This window comes from Lichenostomus cassidix, chromosome 4, assembly GCF_008360975.1.
Source record: "Lichenostomus cassidix isolate B80296 chromosome 4, HeHo_3.0, whole genome shotgun sequence".
In the NCBI taxonomy this organism is placed as follows: Eukaryota; Metazoa; Chordata; class Aves; order Passeriformes; family Meliphagidae; genus Lichenostomus; species Lichenostomus cassidix.
The window spans coordinates 58,319,732-58,330,336 of record NC_139484.1 but is presented as its reverse complement, the minus strand read 5'-3'; the positions used below and the strand labels follow the sequence as shown (position 1 = coordinate 58,330,336).

At 48.0% G+C, this 10,605-nt stretch overlaps 1 protein-coding gene across 6 annotated transcripts in view; it reads right to left on the bottom strand.

Moving 5' to 3' along the window:
- Positions 1–1,512: 1,512 nt before the first annotated feature.
- Positions 1,513–10,605, bottom strand: part of ZNF638 (zinc finger protein 638) — a 42,637-nt gene continuing 33,544 nt past the window's right edge. For 2 of the 6 annotated variants that reach the window (XM_085059381.1, XM_085059382.1), the window contains exons 19-25: positions 8,524–8,573; positions 5,879–7,136; positions 5,345–5,410; positions 3,221–4,094; positions 2,969–3,061; positions 2,122–2,240; positions 1,513–1,800 (exon numbers count right to left, since the gene is read on the bottom strand). In XM_085059381.1, coding sequence (XP_084915507.1) covers positions 1,747–1,800; positions 2,122–2,240; positions 2,969–3,061; positions 3,221–4,094; positions 5,345–5,410; positions 5,879–7,136; positions 8,524–8,573 — 2,514 coding nt within the window. In that variant the 3' untranslated portion in view covers positions 1,513–1,746. The remainder of the gene's footprint in view (positions 1,801–2,121; positions 2,241–2,968; positions 3,062–3,220; positions 4,095–5,344; positions 5,411–5,878; positions 7,137–8,523; positions 8,574–10,605) is intronic. The other 4 variants (XM_085059383.1, XM_085059384.1, XM_085059385.1 and 1 more) reach the window with 4 other exon arrangements.

The following is a 10,605-nucleotide window of genomic DNA, read 5'->3' as shown; positions in this document are numbered from 1 at the left end:
GGGAAGTCAATGGATACAAAAGTCTGTCCCAATGGGAAGATTTAATCAACCAAGAGATGTCCCAAATGGAAGAATTTATTAACCAAGAGAGATGCCAAATCAAAGATTTTATTGACCAAGAGATGTCCCACATGGAAAATTTCATCAACCAAGAGCTGTGCCAAGAACGGTGCCAAGGGAACGTCAAAGGATACAAAGGTTTGTCCCAATGGGAAGAGTTCATCAACCAACAGACATCCCAAGGGGAAGAACCCATCAACCAAGAGATATCCCAAATGGAAAATCCCATCAACCAAGAGATATCCCAAATGGAAGACTTGATCAACCAAGATCCATGCCAAGGAAAAGCCAAGAGACACCAAGAACAGTGCCAAGGGAAAGTCAATGGATACAAAAGTCTGTCCCAATGGGAAGATTTAATCCACCAAGAGATGTCCCAAATGGAAGAATTCATCAACCAAGACATGTCCCAAATGGAAGAATTCATCAAGCAAGATCCATGCCAAGAGGAAACCAAGAGACACCCACAGCAGAGCCAAGTGGAAGTCAACAGATACAAAAGTCTATCCCAACAGGAAGCGCTCATCAACCAAGAGATGTCTCAGTGGGACTTTAATGACCAAGAGCTGTACTAAGGGCAATCCAGCGGAGCAGGGAACACATCCTCACCTCCATCATCAGTGCCAGGGATCAGTGTCCTCCAGCCCTGCCCATCCTGACCTTTCCCACGCCCACGGCTGCTCTCCAGACCCTGGCATTGATCCCACCTTAGAGAAGTTCAGCATTCCCCGGGAGTTAATCCATGTTTCTCCTTCCCCACCTGCCCTGCTGAAGCCCATGAGGAGAAATGGTTCCCATGTGCTCCCCAAAAAGGCAGTGGGTGCCACACGCCCCAGCCATGAGCAAATTAATTAAAGGAATTAAAGGAATTTCTGTGGCAGCTCCTTCGGCTAACGAGCCCCAGGAAGGGCTGAGAGATCTGGAGAGGTCCCCAAGTTGGGAGTGTCACCATAAAACATGGCACTGTGGGGGCTGGGGCTGGTGCAAGGAAGGGACTCATGGAATCATGGAATTGTTTGGGTTGGAAAAAAACTGTCCCCACCTCTGCCAAGGCCACCCCTGCCCCACGTCCCCAAGTGCCATATCCACAGGGCTGGTAAATCCCTCCAGGGATGGGGACGCCAACACTGCCAGGGCTGTACAGCCCTTTCCAGGAAGGAATTTTCCCAATATCCAACCTGGCACAGCTTGAGGCTGTTCCCTCTTCTCCTGTCCCTGTTCCCTGGGAGCACAGCCTGACCCCCCTGGCTGTCCCCTCCTGTCAGCAGCTGCGCAGAGCCACAAGGTCCCCCCGATCCCCCTTTTCTCCAGGCTGAGCTCCTTTCCCAGCTCCCTCAGCTGCTCCTGGTGCTCCAGACCCTTCCCTGGACTCTCTCCTTCGATTCCCTGGATCTCCAGTGTGATCCAGAGTCACCAAACCCCAAGGAATGGCCCCAAACACAAGCCCTGGGGTAACTATACAGTAAGAACATTTATTTCCTGGGGACACCTGGAACAGCCTCTCCCACGTTGGATGATCGGAGACACAAATCCAACTCCCATTGGGTTTGGGTTTAGTCTGTTCCCAGCTCCAATTTTTTACACCGTGGATGCTCCTTCCTGACCCCAAGTGACAAAGGAAATCCAAAGATACAGAACTGACTGGCCCCGAAGTGTCATTCTTAGGAAGGTCCTTCCATGCTCCCATCACCTGGAGCTCGGCTCTTCCTCGCTGTTATCCTGCTGCTTGGCCATGAATTTCTGTGGGAGCAAAGGGAAAAGAGAGAATATGCAGGGATATTCCAGGATCATCCCCTAAAACCAGGAACAGCTGGGCCAGGTTTAGTTGGCTAATCCCACAGCCAAGATTTGTCCCAAAACACCCCTAATTAGGCACTCAAGATGACATTAACACATGGGGAATTTGGCCAAATCTCAGGGATCAGGATTCCCCAAAATCTGGGTATGGAATAAAAACATTCCATATTCCCATGGGCTGTGTATTCCCAAACCCATGAAGGGTGAACTCCCAGGGAATTTTCCAAGGATTTGGGGGGACATTCCCATTTTCCCGGGCGGTACCTCCATGTTCTGCCGGTGCAGTGGGGTCCTGCAGTGGTTGATCATGGAGGGTTTGTCAGCGTAGAAGAGGGAGCAGATCTGGCAGAAGAATCCAGCCTTTGGAACCAGGATATCCAGAGCTGCGGATACAGCACAGTCACCACACACTGCTCCGAGAAATATTCCAACCTCACATTCCTTTGGCCGGATCTGGGGAATTTGTGATTCCTCAGGGGGAAATTACAGCTCTTCAGCACTCCAAAAATTGGGTTTCTCACCCAAGCTGGTCCCTGCCCTCTTTCAATCCACAGGTCATTCCCATTGCCAATAAACACGTTGTTTTCTGGGAATAGAGCAATCAACCCCATGGAGGTTGGAGTAGTTCCTGAAGGAATGACCTCATGGAAAAGTGACCCATGTTGGAGCAGTTCCTGAAGGAATGACTGCATGGAAAAGTTGGAGAAATTCCTAAAGGAATGACCCCATGGAATTCAATCCATCTCTACACTCCCATTTCACAGCTCTGGCAACAATTCCCTCCTTTCCAGACACTGAAAGTTGGGAATATAACTTGTTACAGGATGGGAACACTCAGGAGATACCACACTCCACTGGGCTAATAATCAGGAATTCTGCCTGTGTTTGGAAATTTTAGGGAAAAAAAGAACCTTCCATGTGAGGCTTTCAGGTTTTACCAACTGGTTAAACATGGATTTGGAGGAGCCAAGGAAAAAAAACCCATGGATTCTGGGCCCTGACTTTGAGGTTCAACGTGGTTGTGAGGCATGGGAGTAGTTTTCAAACAGGCAGGAAAGAATTTTCCAGCCAGAAAAACCCAGAGTGTTTGGGGTGGCTCCTTTGGATTTACCTTTGGGAGTGGTCTGTGCCTTGGGGACGCTAGGAAAAGTCGTTTTCTTCTGCTGAGACTTTGGTTCTGCATCTCCTGATCCCAACTGAGCTGCTGGAGACAGAAATGCATGTTGGAATGGAATCACGGAATGGTAGAATGGAATCGTGGAATGGTTTGGGTTTGGAGGGACCTAAAGGACATGGACAGGGACACTTTCCACCTGAGCAGGTGGCTCCACGCCCTGTCCAACCTGGCCTTGAGGTTCCTCACCTTTTGGCTTGGAGATTTCAGCCACTTCCTCCTCTGGATTGGTATCTCCCAGAATTCCCATTTCTTCTGGTCCTGCAACGGCAACAATATCTTCATCATCTTCATCCTCGGGCAGACTTTTCCCTGGGAAGGCGTTTTCTTCTTCCTCGTCCCCGACTTCATCGACTGTAACAAAGTTTAGTTCCTCTTTGAGGTGATTGAAGTCAGCCAGGAAATCATCCTCATCCTCGTTAACCTCATCCAGAGTCACCAGAGGATTGTCCTCGTTGTCCTCCTGGATCTCATCCACCGTCACCAAGGCGTTGGGATCGTCAGGCACCTGGGATGCCGCGCAATCCCCGGGATTGGCTTTCCCCTCCTCGGCGCTGAGCTCCGTGGGTTCGTTCAGGGGCAGCTCCTCCACCTCCCCGATCTCATCCACGGTCACCAAGGGCTCGGTTTTCAGATCCCGCTCCTCGAATTCCGCCCGCTGCCCGTCCCTGTGGGAGCCCGGCTGCTCCTCCTGCTCCGAGATCTCGTCCAGCGTCACCAGCGCCTGCGGATCCTTCACCGCTTCCGACAGCTCCTCCTCTTCCACCACCTCATCCACCACCACCAGGCCCTGGGGGTCGACGCCCGGCAGCGGCACCGGGGCGTCCTCCTCCTCCCCGATCTCATCCAAGGTGACAAAGGACAGCTCACCTTCGGCGGCGTTCGCTCCGGAGCTTTTCCCTTTCCTCTTCTTGGGCGCCGGCTCCGAGGGGTTGGCTTTGGGAGCTTCTTTTCTCTTCCCCCTCGGGGGGTTTCGCCGCGTTGTCACCGGGGATTCCACCTCCTCCACCACCTCGTCCACTGTGACAAATTCATCGAGGTTGAACGGGAAGAGCTCCTCTTCCTGGGAATGGAACGAGATTTAAATGTTATTGTGGGGAGAAATGTCCACACGTTGGATCCGAGGTGAAAAAAAAATCCCTATATTTAATTTGAGGGTTAAAAAAAAAGCGTTCAGGCCTTCAATCCCAGCATTTGTGCTGAGCAATTAATGGAATTTAATTGAACTCAGGTCTAGTTCAGGAACCCAAAGCCCTTTGCAAAATCGCAGCAGATTAGTAGGTGATAAAAACCAGCGGACAAAATCCAGTGGATAAAATTCAGTGGATAAAATCCAAGGGATAAAATCCAGTGGATCAATTTCAGAGGATAAAATCCAACTGATAAAATTCAATAGCTAAAATCCAGTGGCTAAAATTCAGTGCATAAAATCCAATGGATAAAATTCAACAGATGAAATTAAATGGATAAAATATCTGCCCATCAAGAGAATGTGTGCCACAACCCAAATTGATGTCTCTGATTTCTTCAGTCAGTAATTCTGAATTTTTTTTACTTTTTCCTCCCAAAATATTCCTACTCTCAAATTCTGATGGATATTTACCACAGGAAGAGTGAAAAAACTCTTGCCCAGCTAAATTTGAAAGGATTAACTCCCACATTTGGAACATGAGCCAGGAAAGTTCTGCTGCCATCCTGAACACCCTGGAGAGGTTTTAGTGGATTAATAAAAGAATTCAGGCTTCCAACTTTATCCCAGAAATTCCTTTTCCAAGGGTGCACAAACCACCTCATCCTGATGCAGAGGATGGAAAACCCCAAGGATTCACACCCTTTCTGAAGGCTCCACACTCATCCAGGGCTGGGAGAGCTGCCTTTGGAAAAGGGATTGGACACCAGGAGCTGGGAAACTGGGATTTGGGGCAGATTGGGTGATGGATTTTGTGGGATTTGATCCCAGCTGGGGCTTCTCAGTGGTCTGGACTCTGTAAGCCGGGAAATAGTGACTGACAGATCCAAAAACACAATCCCAAAGGGATTCCAGCATCCCAGAGTCCACATTGACACTGAATGCAAGAAGGGCAGGAATTTGGAAGAAAGGGAAAGATTCCCAAGAGCAGCACCCAGGTGTGATGTCATGGAATCCTGGAATGCTTTGGGCTGGAAAAGACCTTAAATCCCATCCAGTCCCACCTCCATCTTCCACCATCCCAGGTGCTTCCAAACCCTGTCCAACCCAGCCTGGAACATCAAAATTCCACTTTTTTTCCTCATACATTCCATCTTTTTAATCCCACAGTGTTCCATCCTTACCTCCTTCTGTTTCCCAGTGCTGCCAGCGCCACCTTTCCAAGCTGCAGCGCCGCTCCCACCAGGAGCCTGCAGGAGGAGACAGAGAAATCCCATGAAATTCCAGGAGATCCCAACCACCACCAACCACAGCTAGTTTTAGCCTCAAGGAGCTGCTCTGGGATGTCCCCATAGCTGCTCTGGCAATCTGCCACCACCTGGCTTGGCAGCCTCTTTTTGGTGACCAAAATCTGTGCAAGGCTTGGCAAAGCAAAATTCCAGCTCCCCAGAGGACAAACAGCTCATTCCTTCCCCTCCGGAGCTGCTCCAAGGAATTCAGTTAGGATACAATTGAGACTCGTTTCCGAAACAACTTCTGCAGGATTTTCCAACCAAGGGCTGGAAACTGGTTGGGCTGTTCTTGGGCAACTGGTTGCCCAGCAGCTCCTCTGGTGGCCCAGTTTATGGATTTATTCCAGCTTTATGGAAAAGGGAGCATGATCCCAGTATCCCAGACTGGGAGAAGCACAGGGAACACCGGTATTCCTCCCTCCTCACCTGATTGCCACTGGGATCTTCCTCTGTGCCGGCTGTTCCGCTCTCTCCCTCCTGGCACTGCTTTGAGCTAGCCCTAGATTCCACCTGGGAGTCTTTTTCCTGCTGGGATGAGCTCCTCCCACTGTCTCCCTGTCCATCCATTCCAGAATTTCCGTTCCCTCTCCACTGGCTGCTCCCAGCTCCCAGCTGAGCCGCGGCTTTGCATGGGATTTTCTTCTCCGCCCCTGCTTGGCTCCGAGGCTCCGATTTGGGGTGGATTTTCTGCTCCCCAGCTTTGCCCAGGGAAGCCTCGTTGATCCTGACTGGAATTCTCTGCTTGAGGATATCCGGGACAGACACCACTGCCTTCAGAAGGGTTTTGCCAAGGCAGGATTCCTTGAGGAATGCTGTGGGATTTAACGGAGCTGCTGGGCGGCTCTCGTCGGGTTTGGCAGCTCCCATCCCTTTATTTTGGTGGGGTTTGGCCAAATTTCCCGTGTGGCTCTCGCTGACAGCATTCCCAGAGTTTTCCAAGCCAGTTCCACCCTTGGCTGATGATTTTCCAGGTGGTTTCTCCAGCTCTGCCCCAGCCTTGACCGAAATCTTCCCGGGATTTTCCCCCCCAGCTTTGAGCGTGGATTCCTCCACCTTCACCACTCCAGCCACATCCGATTTCTTCCCTGCAGCCTCCATAATTTTAGGGGCAGTTTTCCTCTCCGTGGATGCTTCATGGCTGCTTTTCCCAGCCTCGGGAATGGGATTTTTTCCCGGAGCACTCGGCTCCGTGCTGGTGACACCGGGTGATGCCGCATCTGTGGAAACCTCATCCGATCTTGGGGACATCGCTCCAGGAACAGCTCCAGGGGTTTCTCTGGCTGCTGGGATCGCTGCTGCCTCCCCCTCAGCCTTGCTGGACGATTCCAGAGCTTCCATTGCAGAAGACAACTCCTCATCCTCCTTTTTGCCTTCCTTCTCCACGGCAAACTCCAACTCGGGATGAGTCTCTTCCTTCCCTGCTCTGGAAGGTGTTGCCGACTTCTCTTCCGACCTCATTCCGGGTGACTTGGCACCAATTCCATGATCCACATCCTCCCCGTCCATCCCTGAGGATGATTCCCTCACTGCTCCTCCCTGCTGGGACTCTGAAATCTCGAGTTGTCCCTCTGGAATCTCCTCCGGGACATTTGGGGTGGGAATTGTCCCTTTCTTTGCCACCGCCGGATTTGCAGTTCCTCTTTGTGCCACTCCTGATCCCTCTGGATTTTTTTTCAAGCCAGAGCTAAATGCATTTAAAAGAAACAGAAGAGATCAAACCATGTGGGGAGAATTCTACAGTTTCACCAGAAAGCTCTTGAGGCCATTGTGGGGAAATTTTCCTGGAGCGTCGGGAAATGGGATTGGGAATTCTGCCTGGAAAGGTGACAAAGATGGAGGTGAATAATTCCCATTCTGGTGCTGTTTAATTCCCATCAGAGGGGGAATTAATCACTTCTGACACCTCAGGCCTCTGAAAATTTCCATCCCATTTTGGTCAGGATTGAACCAAAATTCCCAGCAGAATTCCAGCTGGGAATGGATGGACCAGGAAAGGCAGAGCCCAGGGTTGGATGGCTTAATTCATTAAAGCTTCAGACAAATAATAATATTTAAAGTGTTTTCTGCTTCTCATGAAATGGAACTGAAAGAATTGAAATAATTACAAGGAGAGTGTTTGGAACAGGGAAAAAAAGTCAGTTTTCCAACTGGGATTCATGGAAAAGTCACTTTTTAATCATTAATTAAAACCCACCAGTCTGGATCAAAGAGGGGCTGGGAGTAAGAGATGGTTTGGGAATTAATGCTCCCAAAATTATGGAATTTCGTGGAATAAGGAATGACAACTGAAAGAAACAGGATCTGGGAATATAGAGCAGTGTATAAGGAATGTCATTCTGTTATTTATAAAGCTTAGGACCATTATTACACAGTTTGGGGTTTTTTTAAACAATAAAACTCATCCAGAAATTTGGGTTGGAGTCACAGAAAAAAAGCAATTTAAGCCACATTTAGTTCACAAAAACTCTTAGAAATCTCTAAATTCATAAAACAAATCATAATGGAGATTAAAACCAACAAGCAAAACTCCACAAACAGAAAATTCCCTATAAGCAGAGTCCATAAAACAACCAGAAATGGCACAAAACCCAACAGATTTTGGGGTTCAGGTGTTAGAGAGCAGCTGAACATTCCTAGAAATCACTTCAGGAGCTGCAGCACAGCGTGAGGTTGGTGCTAAAGAGGGAAATGAGGAAGTTTTGAGCAGCTGGAAATGGGAAAACAGAGCCAGGGAGAGAGGGAAGAGCTGCAGGATGGAATTAAAGGCACCCAGAATGGTCACAGCAACACGAGGAGCCCAACACACCTGAGCAGAGGAGGGAAACAATGAGAATTCCATGGAAAAAATAGGATTCTGCTCAGTTTTTGCATGTTTTTTTTTTTGAAAGAATCCTGAATATTTTGTGTCCTGCAGGGACACAGAGCACACGGATTGGGAAGGAGGAGCAGCAGGAGGAGCTCACAGCAGCTTTGGCTAGAGGGAGGTTCAGCACCTCCCAAATCATGGATAGACATTCCAAGAGGAAAAAAAAAAAATGGATAAAAACTCCCAAAATACTCGCAGGTCATACCTTCCTCTGCTGCCTTCCTCTCTCTTCGCTTCCCTTTTCCCAGCTTCAGCCTGGAAGAGAAAACTCAGGATCAGCGTTTGACACTTCCAGAGGGATCAGCACTGGGATTTTGGGATTCCCACAGCCCACCACCCCAAATGGAGGTGCCAGGAAGAGAAAACACCAGGAAATTGGTGCAAATCCCATTCCTAGGATGACAATTCCAAGGGCACAAGGCTGAATGTTCATCCCTCTGCTTCAGAGGGTTTGGAATGGATTTGGGGTAGAGGGAGCAGGAGCAGCTCTTGGATTCTTTTCCCAGCCAGCTCCTCCTTCCCTGTGCTGGTGAGGATGAGGATGGCTCAGATGTTGGATCTTCATCTTCTCCTTCCCTTTTCCCTCTTTTCTTTGCTCATCTCCTTCTTTTCCTCCTCTTTTCCCCTTCTTCTTCCTTCTCCTTTTCTTCTCCTTTTCTTCATCTTCTTCTTCCTCATTTCTCTTCCTCCTCCTCTTTCTCTTCCTCCTATCTCTCTTCCTCTTCCTCATTTATCTTCTTCTTCCTCCTCTTCTCTTCCTCTCCCTCCTCCTATTTCCTTCCTCCTATTTATTTTCCTCCTATTTCTCATCCCCTTTCTCCTCCTCTCTCTTCCTCTTCCTCATCTCTTCTTCTTCCTCCTAATGCTCTTCCTCTTCCATTTTTTCTCTTCCTCCTCCTATTTCCTTCCTCCTCTTTTACTTCTCTTCCTCCTCCTCTTTATTTTCCTATTTCTCTTCCTCATTCTTCTTCCTATTTCTCTTCCCCCTCTTCCTTTCTCTTCCTCTTCATTCCTTTTCCTCCTCCTACTTCTCCTCTTCCTCCTCCTCTTATTTCTCTTCCTCCTTCTCCTAATTCTCCTCCTCATTACAGACATAATTACTATATAATAATTAAGAAAACAGCTACACACCTTCTCTAAAAACAAATTGCATCCCAAATTGAGCCATCCCTAAAATCCAACCATTCCCTGCAGCACCCACCCTGTGTTTCCATGTCTTTTATGTGGGAAAAAATCCTGGAATGAATGCTAAATGAAATAATTCCTCCTGGAAAAAGCACCACAATCAATAAATCCTTGAAAAACTCCATGCTGGGATCTCCACCTCCTTTCCAAAGGTGCTTTAAACTCATTTGAGAAAGATCAGGATTAGAAAAAATGACAGAATTCCCTTTTATTTATTTATGAGATTCCAAAGCCTCCAGTCTTCCCTTTCTGGAAAGGTTTATCCCAGGAATCAGTGCTTAAAGAAATTAAAATATTGTTAAAAATGACTTTGTTTTTGCTCCAGACTCTGCAGGAAAACCTTGGAAGGTTCCTTTGGTCCCAAGGCACAAAATCCTGACTTTTGATAACCAAGAAGATGGAAAAAAGGGAATAAACTCCAAAGGAAGAAAAACAGCTGGGAAAAAAATCAGTTTTCCCTCTTATCAGGCATTTTTCCCTCAGGTAAAATCAAACTCAGGAATTTAACTCCAAAGTGCAGAACGAATTTTGGGGAAAAGCTGTGCTGGTGGCACTCCTGGGGATGGAATGATCCACGTTCCTCCTTCCCTGCTTTAGGAATTTCCCATTTTTTTGGCATTTCGGGACTTGAAATTCAGATATTTCCAGGAAAATCAGAGAAATCAAACCCTAAAGTGATAAAGCAGCACTGAAATCCCTCCCTAAATCATCCCAAAATCCTCCAAAACTCACAGCTGGGAAGGAATGTTTGGAAAACAGAGTGGGAATGACATCATTTGTTGGCTGGAAGATTTCCAGGGACACAGAGATGTCACTGTGTCACTCCCAGATCCAAGGAAAAAGCCAAAAATGTAGATTTATTTGAGTCTCGGTTTTCCCACTGAGGGGATGTTCCTCACCAGGAGGAATTGAAGGAATCTTTTCCTGATTTTTCAGTGCTGAGAGAGTTTTTAATTACAATTTCTCGACTTCAAAAAAAATTTAAGGATTTGGTTTTGGTTATTTTGTGGGGAGCTCAGGAATTAGGAATTCCTGGCTGGGCTGGAATTCCCGGAGAACCTGTGGCTGCTCCTGGATCCCTGGAAATTTCCAAAACCAGTCT